General features: G+C 37.6%; 1 protein-coding gene and 1 pseudogene across 1 annotated transcript in view; both read left to right on the forward strand.

Annotated features, from left to right (window-relative positions):
* The window catches only part of MALRD1 (MAM and LDL receptor class A domain containing 1), a 397,632-nt gene that overhangs the window by 206,907 nt on the left and 171,686 nt on the right, over positions 1-19,039 (forward strand). Inside the window, exons 23-24 of the mRNA XM_008268638.4 lie at positions 10,858-11,103; positions 12,434-12,591. Coding sequence (XP_008266860.3) covers positions 10,858-11,103; positions 12,434-12,591 — 404 coding nt within the window. The remainder of the gene's footprint in view (positions 1-10,857; positions 11,104-12,433; positions 12,592-19,039) is intronic.
* On the forward strand, positions 16,217-16,426 carry LOC127483646 (U2 spliceosomal RNA; annotated as a pseudogene).

Below are 19,039 nucleotides of genomic sequence, written 5' to 3' on the forward strand. Positions count from 1 at the left end.
TTTAAATCTCACCTCCTTTGGATAATGTAAATGTTATTATGTTTTAAGTTGTAAATTCCAATTGTTCACACACTTTGTATCCTGTGACTTTGATAGAATCATTCCAAGAGATGCCAAAATTAAGTATTTTTTTAAAAAATAGAGTTAATATTTATTTCGATGACTATGAGGATCAGAGAGAAAATGCCTACCACAATGCATTATACATAGGAAGTGATTAATTTGTAGTTACAATTGAGACTAATTTTACATCTACTTAAAACTTTTACTTTTTTTAAAGATTTATTTGTTCATTTAAAAGAGTTACAGAGAGAGATGGAAAGACAGAGAGGACTTCCATCTGCTGGTTTATTCCCCAGGTGGCCAAATGGCCAAGACAAAACCATGATCCAGGAGCTACTTCTAGATCTCCCACAAGGGTGGAATGGTCCCAAACACTTGGGGCTATCTTCTACTGCTTTTCTCAGGCCATTAGCAAAGAGCTGGATAGGAAGTAGAGCAGCAAGGACTCAAACCAGTGCCCATATGGGATGCCAACATCACAAGTGGTAGCCAAACTCACTATGCCACAACACTTTTAAATTATTTTAACCATATTTTACACATACACTTATCATGTATGTAATAATTTCACATATATATTCATGGTATAACTAGATTTGTAATAAATTTGTTTTATATGGTATGCACATACAAATATGTAATGTGCTTATATATATATATATAAAACACTGAAAAAATAAATTAATCTAGATGGATATGTATTTTAAATAAAAAGAGTTTGTGTGCTAATCCTGCTGAAAATATTTTGTACTACTTATCATGAATGATATATACACACAAATACATGAACATGAATAAATTCAAATATTGCTTATTTCAACTCATTTTAAAATATACCACACAAATGAGAATGGTATTTACACATATAAATAATGTTGATTAGTTTTACTTCCTGCTAACAGATTTTAATTTAAGTGATTTTTTTCTTTATTTTCAATTGCCTAGAATTAATTTAACCATGTCAGCAAGTCTTTTTTTTTTTTCTGACAGGCAGAGTGACAGTGAGAGAGAGACAGAGAGAAAGGTCTTCCTTTGCCATTGGTTCACCCTCCAATGGCCGCCGCGGGCGGCACGCTGCGGCCGGCGCACTGCGCTGATCCGATGGCAGGAGCCAGGTACTTCTCCTGGTCTCCCGTGGGGTGCAGGGCCCAAGGACTTGGGCCATCCTCCACTACACTCCCTGGCCACAGCAGAGAGCTGGCCTGGAAGAGGGGCAACCGGGACAGAATCTGGTGCCCCGACTGGGACTAGAACCCGGTGTGCCGGCGCTGCAAGGTGGAGGATTAGCCTAGTGCCTTATTATAATAGAATCAAGTTATATAAAGGCATTAAATTGGAATTGTGATTGTGACATAATAGGGAAATATTTGTTCAAAGGGTTGGAAATTCATGTTTTGAATAAGCAATAGTTTCTGTCACTATTTAAAACAAATGAAAGAAGGCCAAACTGTTTGTCAGTTTTACTACTGTGTGTCATAGGTGATTGCCTATGTGTCTAGACCTCAGTGTGGGTATTTCAAAACTCATCCTTTACACACAGCCCTGCATTTCTCATTCTTGTCCACCAACCAAACTACTTACTAATCTTCTAGTCAACTATTACCTAAAATGCCAATATGCACTCACTGGTATGTGCTGATCTCTTTGTTCATTCAAGCATGTTTTGATTTTTATATCCGGACAGCATATAGTGAGCACTTACTTAGCACAGTCACGCATTACACAGGTGTTTTAGTCAATAAATTGTGATGGTTGTCCTGGAGGATTATAATGTTGCTGAGAAACTCTTAACATCTAGTGACATTTCAACTGTCTTAATCCCATAGTGCAATGCATTACACATAGTGCTGGTGTAAGCCAATCTACTGCATTGTTGTTGTATTATTCTACTGTGCTTTTGATTGTTATTTTATGGTATACTCTTAATACAAAAAAATTTAAACTGTAAAATAGCATCAGGCCGATCCTCAGGAGGTATCCAGAAGTCAGTGTTGTTGGAGAGCACAGCTCCATGAATGTTCTTGTCCCTGAAGACCTTCTAGAGAGATAAAACACATGGGTGGAAGACAGTGATATTGATTCTAACCTTGTGTTGGCCTAGGTTAATATGTGTATTTCTGTCTTAATTCTTAACAAAAAAGTTTAAAAAGTACCAAAAATGTTTAAAAAATAGGGTGTACTATAGGCTAATCTATCTCAGTTTAGTAGGCTGACCCATTTTAGTTTGTACAAGTACTCTCTATAATGTTTGCACAATGAAAAAAATCACCTAATGTTGGGTTTCTCACAATGTATCTATAACATATCTAGTGTATCTTTCCTCAAACTGTTCACAAATTGTTGATGGAAAGAACCATGCAAAGAAAAATAGAGCACTAATGTTTACTTTTTTAAATTGCATGGTGTTACTAGAAGGATAATAGAGAGATTAAACCAATCAAGACTTTTTAAGGAGGTGCAAATTGAGTTGAAATCTTGAAAAGCTTCTGAGAGGGAGATGTGTAGGCAGGTGACACAGCACGTGTAAAATAGTTATAGGGGTGAAAAAAATCAGGGTGCTTTTTGGGGAGGCAGAAAAAGAGGTAAGGCTGGAAAAGTGAGTAGCCCAGAAACTATGAATTTGAATCTATGTCATATTAATTGATCTGTTTTTTACGCTAAGTCTGATGGGAAGCCATCAAAGGCTTTGAAGCAGGGTGATAATCTAATTTTTCATTTTTCCAAAAAGATTTTATTTATTTATTTGAAAGAGTTACACTGAGGAAAAGTAGAGAGAGAGAGAGAGAGAGAGAGAGAAATAGAGAGAAAGAGAGAGAGAGAGATCGATCTTCCATCCGCTGGTTCACTCCCCAGTTGATCACAATGCCCGAAGCTGCACTGATCTGAAGCCGGAAGCCAGGAACTTCTTCCGGGTCTCCCATGTGGGTGAGGGCCCAAGGACTTGGGCCATCTTCAACTGCTTTCCCAGCCCATAGTAGAGAGCTGAATTGGAGGTGGAGCAGCCGAGTCTCAAACCGGCTCCCATATGGGATGCCAGCACTGAAGGCCAGGGCGTTAACCCACTGCACCACAGTGCCGGTTTCATTTTGAAACCATCACCATGTTACAATGGAGAACATGAATAGTAGGATGAGAATGGATGTTGAAGAACCTGTTGGGAAGTTATTGCATTAGTTGAGGAGGAAGATGGATGTGCTTTGAAAAGAGAAATATATAATATTAAAGAGGCAGGCTGGGATGGTGTGGAAATGAGCAAGAAACAGAACAAGAGTAACTATTAAGGTTCTCTTCAGTTTTCTCTTACCTCTATTCACCTTCCTTTCACTCTACCTTTTCGTACTTGTAGTATATACATTTAGTATAGATTATTTCACAGATTATTATTCACTTAGATTATTATTATAGATTATTCCCTTAGATTATTTCACAGAACATGCCATTCTTTGCCTCTTTTTTATAAACTAAAGATAGTTCTTTAATTTCTATTGTTTTTCTGCTGCCATTTGGAGTGGAAGGTGTTCAGTTGTCCACTTCCCCCAAACCATAGTGTTGACCCATTCCAGACTGATGCTCGTCACAGGAACTATAGCGCCACCTGTGTTCCTCTAACAGTAGCATAGCTTTTCTTCTTACTTTAGCTAGAATGAGCCCCTGGCCAAGTACAGATCTTTGTTCTAACCTAGAACCTAATGTTATTACTTTTTCGTTAAAGTAAATATTTATATGAATACACACATGGTATTTCTAAAAGGAAATGTAAATTTAAAAATTAATATTCTGGAGGTAGCGTTGTGGCACAGCTGGTTAAACCACCAGCCACTCCACTTCTAATCCATCTCCTTGCCATTGTGCCTGGAAAGGTAGCAGGCGATGACCTAAGTGCTTGGGCCCCTGCAACCCAAGTGGAAGATCCAGATGGACTTCCACATTCCTGGCCCTAGCCTGGCTGTTGTGGCCATTTGAGGACTAAACCGGTGGATGAAATCTCTCTCTCTCTTCCTCTCTCTCTCTCTCCTTCCCTCCCTTCCCCTCTCCCCCTCTCTGTCTGTGTAACTGCTTATCAAATAAATAAATAAATCTTTTTTTAAAAAAAAGTTAATTTTCTTCAGATATCTTTCATTATGGCAGTCATCCCCAAAGTCTCCTGTATCTCAGAATCTCATCGAGGATTAACTTCAGTTGTTATGTGTCTTTAGTCTTCCTTAGTTGACATTGGTTTCTTTTCTTTCTTGACATTGAGGTCTTTGAAAAGTCTAGGCTTTCTCTATTGTAGAGTAACCTTCAGTTTGTCTTTGATTCTGCTCATAATTAGATTAAATTTAGTTTTGTGGAAACGTAACAGGCTACTATGTTACCTATGTTGGAAATTAGTTGATCATGTTTGTGAGGCTATTTCTGAACTATGTATGCTGATCTGTTTAGTCTGTGTGTTTATCTGTCAGTACTGCACTGTAGCTTAGAGTATGTCTTCATATCAGGTACTGTAAGTCAGCCAACTTTTTATCCAGTTTAGTAGTTTTGCATTTCCATGTTCTTTTTAGAAGAATTTTGCTAATTTCTCCAAATGTGATAAAATTTTAATTGGAATTATGTTGAAATTATAAATAAATTTGTGGAGAGTTATCTGCTTAGTATTGAGTTTGATGGTTCATAAACCTGTTATGCCTCTGTGCATTTATTTGCAGTCTTTTTTTTCTTAAAAATAGTTTTAGTGTAAAGGCCTAGCATGTATTTTGTTAAACTTTCCATAGAATTTCATGTTTTGAGATGCTATTTTAAAAGATCTCTTTTTTATTATAAACACTTTTATTTAGTAAATATAATTTTCCAAAGTACAGCTTATGGATTACAATGGCTTCCCCCCCATAACTTCCCTCCCACCTGCACCCCTCCCATCTACCACTCCCTCTCCCATTCCATTCACATCAAGATTCATTTTCAATTCTCTATATACAGAAGATCAATTTAGTATACATTAAGTAAAGATTTCATCAGTTTGTACCACACAGAACATAAAGTATAAAATACTGTTTCAGTACTAGTTATAGCATTAATTCACATTGGACAACACATTAAGAACAGAGATTCCACATGAGGAGTAAGTACACAGTGACTCCTGTTGTTGACTTAATAATTTGACACTCTTGTTTATGGTGACAGTAATCACCATAAACAGTAGGCTCTAGTCATGAGTTGCCAAGGCTATGGAAGCCTTTTGAGTTCGCCAACTTCGATCTTATTTAGACAAGGTCACAGTCAAAGTGGAAGTTCTCTCCTCCCTTCAGAGAAAGGTACCTCCTCCTTTGATGGCCCATTCTTTCTACTGGGATTTCACTTGCAGAGATCTTTCATCTAGTTCATTTTTTTTCCAGAGTGTCTTGGCTTTCCATGCCTAAAATACTCTCCTGGGCTCTTCAGCCATATCCGAATGCCTTAAGGGCTGATTCTGAGGCCAGAGTGTTATTTAGGACATCTGCCATTCTCCGAGTCTGCTGTGTATCCCACTTTCCATGTTGGATTGTTCTCTCCCTTTTTGATTCTATCAGTTAGTATTCACAGACATTAGTCTTGTTTGTGTGATCTCTGACTTAGATCTATCAGTGTGATCAATTGTGAACTGAAATTGATCACTTGAACTAGTGAGATGGCATTGGTACATATTGGGACATGCTCAATCAGACCTGCCTCAAATGGTGGAGTTAGAAATGTGCCAGGGGATTCCAATACAATCCCTTCAAGATTGCATGTACCAAAAGATCTTTTTAAAAGTAATTTCAGATTTCAGTTTATTACTAGCAAGTAAAAATAATTGGCTTTTACATATTGATATGCAGTCATGTTAAATTTATTAGCACTGATAACTTTTCTAAATTTTGTAGAATTGTAGTAGAGCACATTGTATGTATTTGTAATAGATAGTCTAATTTCCTGTTTGATAACTTCATCATCTCTATCATTTCTTTATTTGTTTCTATTGATTAATGTTTTGCCTGGTTATAGATAACAGTTTCCTGGTGGTGATTTAATTTAATGCTGAGCTTTGTGAATTATATATTATTAAATGCTGAATTTTGGAGTATTCCTGAAAAATGTAACACCATGTTCTTGAAGGATTTAAATTGCTTAGTATTCTCTTTGGTGCTTTTGAAGCTTGTTTTTAAGCATTTATGGGGTAGGTTTAGAAGAGAAGTTGGAAAAAAAATTTGTACTGTTCCAGAATATGAATACTTTTGGCTTTGTAGGGCATGTAATCTCTGATGTAGTTTCTCAACTCTCCCATGATACTGTCTAAATGGCCACACGTCAATGGGTGGACATAGCTAAAGTCCAATAAAACTTTATTTATGTTAAACAGATAGTAGGCTAGATTTGGCCCTGGGATTCTACTTAGTCAATTCATGATCCAGAGCTTACTTCTCCAGTGACTTTGACTACTGAGGTGTATCCTTTCTGGAGTTGCTCCTGACTATCCTATGTTTATCCAAAGACTGTTGACTCTGGCTGGTAGAAACCCAGAGATGCCTGGCCTCTGTGAACTCTGTACCTTTTTCAGTTTATGACTCCTAGTTACTGTTGCTTTGGAAGCTGTTTCTATCTCCTTTTGTGGATTATATCCTTCATATATGCAAATTAGAATTCAAAGGCTTCATGATGTCTGCATCCTTTTATACCTGATCTCATCTCCTTCCATCAAAGTTTTAGCTGACCCAACCGCTGCCTCCTAGAGACCTCTGTTTTCTGTTAAGAGCTGCAGTCCGGTAAGTTCCTTTATGCAGAAAGCTGGGGTTATAGTAGGGTGCCTTTTTTCCTTTCTGTAATGGATCACATCACAGTCCTGTGCTTCCTGTTTATCAGTGTCTGAAAGCAGTTATTTCATTAATTTACCCCAGGTTTCTGGTTGTTTATGTATGGAGGGTAATTTCTCACCTTCTTATTCCTGCAGAGCTGGATGAAGAAGTATTCCAATTACTTACACTCATGTTGAAATTGTCTCTTATTTGCCAGAAATTTTCCCTGAAAGCTAGCCCTTTAAACCTTTCATCATAATACCATCGTTTTTTGAATACTTACAGAATTTATGGAACAAAAGTAAATACAAAAAAAAAACACAACAGGCTCATATTAAACTTTATTTTTATTAGTCCCAAATAGTCTATTTTCTCAAAGTGTACAGAATCCTTGTAATTGGGAATAGTATTTAAATATTGTAGAGTTTGAGGCAGAGGTATGACATTCAACTTGTATTGAGAGGTTATTTATCATCCAGGCTCTTTATTTCTTAGTGGCCCATAAGAAGAGAAGACAGGAGCACAATGATCTGATGGGAAATCACTGCAGTAAAATCACACCAAGCAACAGTGGCTTGACTAAAATAGTGGCACTAGACATGATGAATTATATTCCAAGGGTATATAATGGATAATTGATGGAATTAGCTAAAAGTTTATACGTGAATTGAGAGATGGAAGTTATGTGTATGATGACTACAACTCACAGAGCTTTGTGACCATCCACAGATGTGAGATGCATCCTCTCTTCCAAAGTTTGGTTTGGATAAAAGTGTTGGTGACACCACATATACCAAGAAGGCTTGAAAATTTTTCTTAACCACAGAAGTTAGACTTTCTGGGAGATCAAGGTGACTATTAACTATGTTCAAAAATAACTTGAGAGAGTGAGTTAAGGGACTGACTTGGTGTTTTATGGTTGTTATGGGGGTGCACCCAAGGTGATGGTTCCTGAACATGGATAGTTACTTGCATGGTTTGATCTCCCCTACTAAAATCCATACACCTGGGCCTTCTTACCAGCTTTCCTAGATTGGGAGCATGAAGAGGAAAGGGAGGGTGAAACTTAAAACCAGTAAGTGGTCAAGTCCAACACAAAAATGTTTAATGTCTAGACAGAAAAATCTTACAAGATCTTTCCCCTGAATAACTTGAAGCAGGGCCACTATTAATAGAGATGGAGAAGACTGTGCAATGTTAGAGGAGAAGATTTAGAGTTTAGGTTTAGGTATTGTAAGTTTCATGAGTCTCTCATGCATTGGAGGGTCTCAACTTTTTATGATTTGTTTTTATTTGTCTCATTAAACTTCCAATCAAGAAAGTAGCTGCCTAGTCTATGTAATTACTTTTTTTATAAAAGTAAAAGTTAAACAATTTGTAAGAGCTTTAACATTGGAACCACCTAAAGATATGCCTTACTCTTAAGTGGCTGAATTTATTTTGGACTACACCACAGACTGGCATGGAAAATAATTTGGAAATAGTTAAATAACACTGGTTGATAATATGCCTTGATCTTTATCAGAAATGTCTTAATCCTGTGTTATTCTATGGATGAGATGGAAGATATCAGGAATGTTTTCATTTAGGGCCTTTCTGCTCAAAATTAGCCTTATGCAATATTTACATTATTTTCTTTTCCTTTTGCATTTTTTTTTATTTTGAAAGTCAGTTACAGTGAGAGAGAGGGAGAGGGAGAGACAGAAAGAGATCTTACATCACTGGTTCACTCCCCACGTGGCTGCAGTGACTTCAGAGGGTCAGGCTTATGCCAGGATGCAAGAGCTTCATCCGGGTCTCTCCCAGGTGGTAGAGGGCCCAAACACATAGGCCATCTTCCATTGCTTTTCCTAGGCCATGAGCAGGGAGCTGGATCATAAGTGGAGCAGCTGGAACTTGAACTGGCACACATATGGGATGCCAGCATCACAGACAGCAGCTTTACCCACTAGCCCACAACTCTAGCCCCACATTATTTTATTTCCTGCTGATGTAATGATTTTTGTTTTTAAAATATAAACCTTAATCATTATTTTCCAAAATATTAGCTATATCAATTAAGCATGAATAGTGATACAACCCCTTTTCTGGTCCCCAGTAGTGTTGTGTTTTGAGATAGCTGACATGATATCATTGTTTTTCTTTTTAAGTCAATAGATTTTTAAAATAATTATAAAAATGAGAGAACTGGGTCCAAATTGCATTTCTGTTTTTTGAAAAATATACATCATTGAGCATTTCTAATCTTCAGTTTTCTCATCTATAAACGTAAGAGTTAAAGTCAGTATTCTGTGTGTATCTCAAAAATGCTTTAGTGTTATGATTTTTAGTCAAGCTCTGTAATTGAAATCTTGGTCTTTTGTATTACCCCCCCCCATCTGTTAATATTGAACTGGACACTTAACTAAAGGTAGTTAGATTCCACACTGAGAGAAAGGTTAGCAATTAATCCAGATAAGGAAGTTCCCCTAGAGGCAGAATGCGTGCCTAAAACTTACCTCCAAAGGCTTTACAAAGGAAGATATAGGTTAATTAGACAAATGCAAATCACTAGTCCAGGAATAGCACATGCACAAAATAGCTTGGAGGTCTCGGAATACCCATTCCCTCCCCACTGGTTTCTTTGTGGCATTCCACTCATCTTCTACTTCTTCCCTCCTTACTATGTCTTCTAAAATGTGAAATGATTCAGAACATAAGAGCCTCTGTATAGTTTTATCAGCAGGAGCTTCCAGCTTCCAGAACACCATACAGTAAACACCTGAAACATCATCCACACCAGCCTTCACCATGAAATAATCTGTCTCTAGCTTGAGAACTAACTCCTCTGAAACTAAGCAGGGAGTGATGCTAGCTTTCCTAACTGTCAGATGGGGATCTAGGAAGGAAAAAATTTCTGTTCCTGTAGTATCAGAGAGCAAATGTGAAGCTGATGTCTCTACTTGGACTTTTTATTGACTTCTTTCTCAAGTAGTATTGCCCATTCTGACTATGCTCTATGGTAATGTTGGAGCAGTACACTAAAAATACCTTGAATGTATACACTGAACACTTTATTATTTCTAAAAGCACTTTATTTCACTCTTTTTTGTATTTGCTGTTCACCTACATAAAGGCTACGCAGTATTCAAAGTGCTAGTGATAGATACAATCATCTGTGTCATTAGTTTAATTTTATTTTTTTGGCTCTTTATCTCCTCCTCCTTTTTTAGATAGCAAAAGTAAAGCTCATCAGGTACTAGTACAATCCAAGTCAGATTATAGTAAATATCAGAACTGAGTTAAAATCAGGCCATTAAAAGCATTGCCTTTTCTCCTGCGTTTTGTGAATAAATTTCTGGTTGACATTGCTCTGTAGGGAAATTGCTTTCAACAATTTCCCTACAATTGACAAATAATTCAATAATAAATAAATTTGACAGAGAATAAATAAATTGACAAATCAATAATAAATTCCCAACAAGTTGACAAATAAGCATTTTGGGGAAAAATCTACTGCAAAATAGCTTATTGGTTATGTATTTCTGATCCTATCTGAGGAAATATCTCTTATATGTTTGGCTTCTGATAAATATCGGAACAAATGGATGCTAACACAATGTACTCCAAATACTGCATAATACATGCACTCTTAGTTCCTTAAAGATTTTAATCAGAATAAAAATGGAAGTCCTCACCTTGACTCTTAGATCCAATTTATATTCTTGAATACATCTTAAAAGAAATGCAGCACTTGGGAGACTTGCAAAACTTTACTCAGTCACTAAAATGATAGTTTTTTTTTTTCATTTGTGAATTATCCATTTGAGAACTCTAGAATAGGAGAGATACCGATCAGATTTCTCAGATTACTAAGAATGCAATGCTCATTTAAATATTAAATGAATTTACTGACTTGGCACCTCATTGAAAGTTTTGGAGTCTGTGCCCATACCACCCTGAACACACCTGATCTCGTGTGAATGTTTTGGAAATTTTTCCTCATGTTTTTGTTTTATCTTTTTAGGTTACTGCCCATATGGATATCGAGAATATCAGAATGGTAAATGTTATAAACAGGAGCAAAACTGTAATTTTGTAGATGACTGTGGAGATAATACTGATGAAAATGAATGCGGTGGGTCCTGTACTTTTGAAGAAGGCTGGTGCGGCTGGCAAAACTCCCTGGCTGAAAACTTTGATTGGATATTAGGGGTCGGCTCTCATCAAAGCTTAAGACCTCCCAGAGACCACACACTTGGAAATGAAGATGGTAGGTTATTGGGTTGTTACAGTTGTTCTAATCATATTCACAGTCGATGTCACATTATTTTCCCTGATATCAGCTACAGAACTCCTGAGAGACTCCCATGGCTACAGAGCAGGTCAATCAAATGTTCAGTGAGGATGTTGTTTCCCAGGCAGCCATAACAAAGGGCCATAGCCTAGGTGGCTTCAACAACAGCTGTTTACTGTCTCACAGCTCTGGAGGCTGGAAGTCCAAAAGCAAGGAGTCAGTAGTGTTGGTTCCTTCTGAGGGCCATGAGAATCCGTGCTTCCATGCCTCTCCTAGGTGCTGGTGATCTCACATGCTTCATAGCTTGCAGGTTGCGGTTCTATATCTTTACATTGTTTTCTCTCTGAATGTCTTTTTCTCTGTATAAATTTCTACCTTTTAATTAAGGCAGTGTCATATTGAGTGTCTTCACTCATTACATCAACTAAACCGGCATTAAATATACTTTTTCCAAATAGTATCACATACATAAGGACTAGCATTTTGTGAGGGTAACAATTCAGCCCATAACAGGAGAAAAAGATGGGAACATTTCAAATATACAAATGTAACTGTAAGACTATATAAGTTAAGCGTGGTGGCTATGGATAATTTCTGTAGAGAGTAGCTGAGGTCAAGTCTCAAACTCACTGGTCAAGGAACATAGGCCATTGGCAGGATGAAGAAGGGATTCTTGGATGCTACAAAACAGTAGAAAGACATCTAAATGTTGAAATTTCACATAATTAGGAAAAACCAATAAGGTGAACAAGCCAGGCTGACCAAGCCAAAGAAAGAATGATCCACATCCTATTCAAACTTTGAAATCTACATACATGATAATATCTGGATATTTTGTCATCCAAGAATAAAATCCAATTACATTTCCTCTCATGTTAAATATTAAAAATCCCTAGTTTATTTGCATAGGTAATTGAATTTTTATATAATATGTATCTTTATATATTGTATTTTTGTATAATGTATATCTTTATTTTGATTTCATGGGGAAACTTTGCATTGTTTTGTTATCCCTTGATAGTTTAGGGATCTGTTAAATGGTTTCTGTCACTATTTTGTTGACTTGATGACATAAATATCCTGTTGATCAGGCAATCTGTACTACATACAGATTTGCTGAAAGTAGAGACTGTTGCAAATTGTTCTATCAGTGAGCTAAAGAGATGGATATTAAATTTCTGTTTCAAATAGAAATACTTTGAGGAGTTCAAATTCAATAGACTGTAAATAAAAACACTAAGATTTAAAAGCTAAAAAAAATTCTCCTTGTGTCTTGGTCCTATCTGAATTCCATTCTTATTCCTAGGACACTTCCTGTATCTAGAGGCTACCCCAGTGGGCCTGCGGGGGGAGAAAGCACACCTCAGGAGTCCTGTGTGGCAAGAGTCTGGTGCAGCCTGCACACTAAGTTTCTGGTATTTCATATCCGCAAAAGCCACAGGATCCATTCATATTCTCATTAAGGTAGGATCTTGATCTGTGATGCCTCTGAGCTTGGTGAGGGCTCCCACAGGCAGCACAGCCCACAGGAGTTAGTTACAACTCTTCTGATTGACCAAGGGAAGCCTCTTTTCTGGGGAGGAGCAGCTCCAGTGGCCCAAATGCCCTGGGGGATTTGGTAAATTGGGGCATGGAAACCACTTGTGAGTTCAGTATCCCATCCTGTGATTATTGCTGAATCCACCGGTTCCATTTGTTATAAGTTTGTCTGAGATGTGTGTCTTCCTTCTATGTAGTTGCTTCCTTCACTATCCTTTTCACTAATAAAGTAGATCATTGGTTCATCTGACTGGAGAGTGACTATCCATTTTCCTCCACTGTGTGCAATCATTAGGGGTACTAATAATAGAGCTTTCAGTTCTAAGCACACTGTACAAAGGACTGAACCACTCAGGAGAATGATCAAGGTGTGATTCCATTGAACTGCTTGTTAACTGACATAGTGATGTGTTTCTTTTGGCAGATTAATTGGATGTTTCTGTCAGAGCTTTAATTTAGTATAACAAAGTGACAGTTTTCAGGTACCAATACAGTAAAGCAAATATTAATATTAATGAACTTGGTTCAAATACCTTTACTAAAAGCAAGTTAAAACAGCAACAAAAGGAGATTGTGTGTGTGTGTGTGTTCATTGTAAGAATCTAGATGGGATTCTAAGAAGTCTGGTTTTAAATATGCTTTCAAGGCCATTCCACTTTATCAAGCAGAGCTTCTGTGTGAAGTGCCCCAGCCCGGATGGAAAATGCCTGACCCGAATACCAAAGAGCTCATAATGTCTAAATAGTTGTGACTGCATATCCCATGTTGACTGGAAACCTGAATTGACTTTATAACTTAGGACTCTTCTAGAATGATCGACACATTTTCTACCAAATAAAACGCATGCAGCTGATAACCACAGTGATTTGTTCTGATTTAGAAATGTGGACGCTAACTGAAATATGAGGCTTAAAGTTCTAACAGGAGTGTTTCTGCACTTCACTTTTGAGTGTGGTACTTGATTCTAGGAGATGCATGTGAGTGACTCAGTCCTGCTCTGTGAGGTTTGATGAATTGCTTCACTCATATTTCTATTTCAGCTATCTCATCGTAACAAACTTCATGTTACGATAAAATGTTAAAATTCAACCATTTTGTGAGATTAGTCTTCCTACCAAGTCACATAGGACAACTGTGGTTTCTTCAATAAATTACTGTGGAAATTTGACATAGATTTTAAAGATTTGTTTTCCGCTAGTACAAAAACTCAGTTGTTTAAAAGGTGTATACCTTTTCTTTAGTCACACTTATTTTGTAGAAGAGAAACCTTAACATGCTGATTTTATATTCATGCGTTGTAGGGCAATTATTTCATTTTGTTGATTACCATAATGCATATTTCTGGTCATCATTACAAGTCTTTCTCAGGCTACTCTGGGTGGAATCATGCTGGATTTTAACCTATTCTTTGTTCTGAAAGTAACCTACCCTGAGACCAAACCTAGCAGGAGCTGGGATTATGCATTTTTAAGGGAAAATGTTTATTATTGAGTGGGGGAAACTTGACAGGCTGCCTCCCTGTGCACAGAGAGAACAGTCGATTATGCATAATTTATTCCTAATTTTACTCCTTATCTTTTTTTTTTTAAAGAATTACTTCTTATTTATTTGAAAGACAGAGTTACACAGAGAGGTAGAGCCAGAAAGAGGTCTTCCATCTGCTGGTTCACTACCTAAATGACCACAACAGCCAGAGCTGAGCTGATCTGAAGCCAGGAGCCATGAGCTTCTTCTGGGTCTCCCATGTGGGTGCAGGGGCCCAAGGACTTGGGCCATCTTCTACTGCTTTCCCAGGCCATGGCAGAAAGCTGGATAAGAAGTGGAGCAGCCGGGACTCAACCCAGCACCCATATGGGATGCCAGTCTGCAGATCAGGACTTTAAACCCACTGTACCACAGCATTGGCCCCTACTCCTTATCTTTTTTTTTTTTTTTTTTTTTTTTTTTTAATTTTTTTTTTTTTATTTTTATTTTTGACAGGCAGAGTGGACAGTGAGAGAGAGAGACAGAGAGAAAGGTCTTCCTTTGCCGTTGGTTCACCCTCCAATGGCCGCCGCGGCCAGCGCGATGTGGCCGGCGCACCGCGCTGATCCGATGGCAGGAGCCAGGAGCCAGGTGCTTCTCCTGGTCTCCCATGGGGTGCAGGGCCCAAGCACCTGGGCCATCCTCCACTGCACTCCCGGGCCACAGCAGAGGGCTGGCCTGGAAGAGGGGCAACCGGGACAGAATCCGGCACCCCAACCGGGACTAGAACCCGGTGTGCCGGCGCCGCTAGGCGGAGGATCAGCCTAGTGAGCCGCGGCGCCGGCTACTCCTTATCTTTTAAAATGTTCCAGTGATAAGGCATCATTGTGTTCCTTCTGGCTGTCTCCACTCCTAACCCTCAGGAAGTATCCCTTTTATGTTTACCATCCTTTTCCGCTATAGCAAGTCCAACATAGTTTGGAATATTCAGCCTTTTCTAAAACTTTCCTTGATCATTTCCACCTAACAAGAATTTTTTTTCTTGAGTACTCTTCAAGCTCTAGAAGTGAGCTCACTTACTGAATGTTGATTATTACTATTTCAACACAAAGATGGCCAGATCTTGAGGGAAAGACATTGAAGTTTTTACTTTCCATATATCCCTCCCATGTCTTCAGAGGAGGTCTGAGAATGCAGGAAGGAAAGACAACCCTTATGAAGGACAACCCTTTTGTAGGAATGGCTCCTATGCATTGCAATGCGTGGCATTCAAAAAGAACTGGAAAAATTTGAAATATAAATCTAAAATCTAAATCAGATATTAGAGTGTGGAACCACTGAGCAACAATCTAATGGTAATAGAGTTTGAGATAATATTGATTATCTCAATAACAATGCAGGGGGCTGGCGCCATGGCTCACTTGGTTAATCCTCCGCCTGTGGCACCAGCATCCCATATGGGCGCCAGGTTCTAATCCCAGTTGCTCCTCTTCCAGTCCAGCTCTCTGCTGTGGCCCGGGAAGGCAGTGGAGGATGGCCCAAGTGCTTGGGCCGTGTACCTGCATGGGAGACCAGGAGGAAGCACCTGGCTCCTGCCTTCGGATCGGCACATCACGCCGGCCGTGGCAGCCACTTTGGGGGTGAACCAACGGAAGGAATACCTTTCTCTCTGTCTCTCTCTCTCACTGTCTAACTCTATCTGTCAAATAAATAAAAATAAAAAATAAAAAATAAAAAAATAAAATATAACAATGCAAACTAGAATATACTAGTTATTGACCATTAACTCTTGTATTGTTTTATGTAATTCTTAAACTAACATTATGAGTTAGTGTTAGCCCTATTTTGCTCAAGAGATTAAGGATTCCCACAGAAATATCCTAACCTCTCTCCTATGTCTCAATAACCAGTCAAGTGACATAATGAGAATTTGAATCCAGCTATATCTGCAGCTCAAACTCCTGTATTTTCCTACCCGCCCCGTCCCCCAGTGCTCCACATCAACTCTAACAATGAAATGGAGATTTTGTTGTACTGAGATTTATATACATTTTATGCAATTTTATTTTAGAAAAATGAATAATAGATTGATTCTTGGCCTTTTGGCTAAGATCAGGTGCAGAATCTGTTCTTATCAGAAAAATGAATGATAGTTCTCAGAATGGAGATAAAATTCTTCGAGTACTCCTAATAAAAGAAATTCAGGGAAACTTCAGGAAAACAAAGCTGTTGCTTTAGAGATATTTAGTAAAGAGCAGCATGATTTTACTTACCACATATTTTCTCCTTTTTCCCTGTGTTTCTTGTTTTCAGTCATGAGAACTACCTTTCATTAAAGAGATGGAATTGAAACAAATGTAATATTTATGTCTTAAATCAAGGTAATGCATGCATAACAAGATGAAAAAATTGAGAAATTGACATTAATTTTTTCTTTTGAAGTTTGTTTCAGTTATAAATAGGAAAACCCTTTAAATTATGATAACTAATTTATCATAATAAATTATGATAAATAAATAACACATTTAAAATATAGTTCATGTTTTATTAGATCGAATATCTTATCTGGTAGAAGTATGATTAGTGATCATTTAATCCAAGCTAAGCATTTTATGAGTTGGCTTCAGTCTCTGGCAACTGGTATGATCATTATTCACCTATCTTTTTTTTATGGGTAAGTCAGTCAAGGATCAGATGGACTAAGTAATGAGTCCAAGGTCACATGAATGAATGAGGTAGGACTGGAACTTAGCTATTCTAAAATTAAGATTAGGATGCTACAGAGTGTGCTTTTCTTTCAATGGAGGATATTTAGTTATTAAGTTAAAATGAACAGATCATGTGTTTTTCTGAATTTAATAATTCATTTTAGATAGTATCTTTATTCTTTTTAACATTTCTCATTTTAAACTACTTTTTTTTTTTTTTTTTTTTGACAGGCAGAGTTAGACAGTGAGAGAGAGAGAGACAGAGAGAAAGGTCTTCCTTTTTCTGTTGGTTCACCCCCCTCCAAGTGGCCGCTACCACCGATGCGTTGCGGCCGATCCGAAGCCAGGAGCCAGGTGCTTCCTCCTGGTCTCCCATGTGGGTGCAGGGCCCAAGGACCTGGGCCATCCTCCACTGCCTTCCCAGGCCACAGCAGAGAACTGGACTAGAAGAGGAGCAACAGGGTTAGAATCTGGCACCCCACCCTGACTGGGACTAGAACCCCGGGGTGCCGGCGCCTCAGGCAGAGGATTAGCCTAGTGAGCCACTGCGCCGGCCTTAAACTACCTTTTAACTGATTTATATTCACTAGTAAATTTAAACTTGTTGCATTTCAGCCCACCTGCAAAAAATTAAAAATGAAAATTAGAAACAAAAATAAAGCAAATACTTCAGATTAGAATAAGGGCTCTGCAACATAGAAGTTAATAGTTTTTTACAAATATTTTAAGTCATAATCTTACAATTTCACTTATTTTTCTAGTTTTTTATTTTCTGGTCAGGTTAGTTAATGACAAATAATGTTTAGATTTAAATACACTAAAAAGAAGTTGAGGGAATTTTTAAATGTGCTTTGTATTTGAGAACTTGTTTTATAGTTAGAAGACTGTCTAGCCTAAAGAAGCAAAACACCTGTGCATCTTTTCAACTAGCTATCTTTGAACAAGATGCAGAAATTCCTGTGACCTATAGATCTTGGACTCTCTTGGAACTATTGCATCTACAAAAAAGTATTGATATTTTAATTAAGATCACTGCATAATTTAGGGATTTTAAATATATTTAGTTGAAGCCATTCGGAACTTCATGCAGTCATGACAGAAAACATAATATATTCAAGGGAGAAGTGGAAAAAAAAGCACTCCTGATAGAGCAACCTCATTGTGCTCAACATCCATAATGAAATGAGTTTGCTGTTTTATCTTGCTTAATGATTCAGAGAATCTTAAAGGTAGTGTGTTCTTTCAAGATAAATTTAATCTAAGCTATTCATTTTATAGATGAAGGGTGTAGGGGGTTATGTTTCCTGCCTCAACTCACAGGGTACTTCCAGAATAACATTAGAAGATGGACTCAGTTTTTCTGACTTCCAATTAGGGCTCTTCTATTTCCTTGAAATTCTATCTAATGATTTCTGTATCTAATGTGGAAATATATTTGTTCTTCTTTATTGACAGATTCTATATCTTTGGAGTCAACCAATCACAGATCAATAATAGTAAAAAACTGTACTGAATACATATGAACTTTCTTGTTATCATTCCCTAAACAACACAGCTTATCAACTACTTACATAGCATTCACATTCTGTTAGGCATTATAACTAATCTAGATATGGTTTAAAGTATATGCTTGGTTGTGTGTAGATTATACAAAAATACTATACCATTTTAGATAAGGAACTTCAGTATCTCTAATTTGGATATTCGTGGTGTTTGCTGGAGCCAGTCCTCCATGGATACCAAGGTTATGATGTACAGATTTTATTCAAGAGACCATGGACATGTCAAATGATCAATCTAAAGGGCAGCTGCATTTGCTTACTTAGAAAGCTGATCATTCTGGGCCTGTATGAGAGGGACCCTCAATGTAATAAAAAAGTATCCTTCATTGTGTACAAGCATCTCATCAGCACTCTAATCTGAGATGATTTACAATTAATTGCTAATACTACATGTGGCTATTAGCATAGGACAGATTGCCCAGTGTAGGCTTGTTTTGATTTCTTCAACTCACTGAATATTATTTCAGGCATGTCGTTAGCATTTTATTAACTATTTCAGGAAAAGGGTGTAGAAAAGAAAAAGCAATGTGCCTTGCCTGAGTTGGATTTTTCTCACATGGAAAAGCAACTCCTTCTCTCAACAATCAGAATACATAAAGTCACTTAAGATCACATTCTGTCTGAGCCATGTTCAGAGCA

Source organism: Oryctolagus cuniculus, chromosome 13 (genome assembly GCF_964237555.1).
Source record: "Oryctolagus cuniculus chromosome 13, mOryCun1.1, whole genome shotgun sequence".
Classification (NCBI taxonomy): Eukaryota; Metazoa; Chordata; class Mammalia; order Lagomorpha; family Leporidae; genus Oryctolagus; species Oryctolagus cuniculus.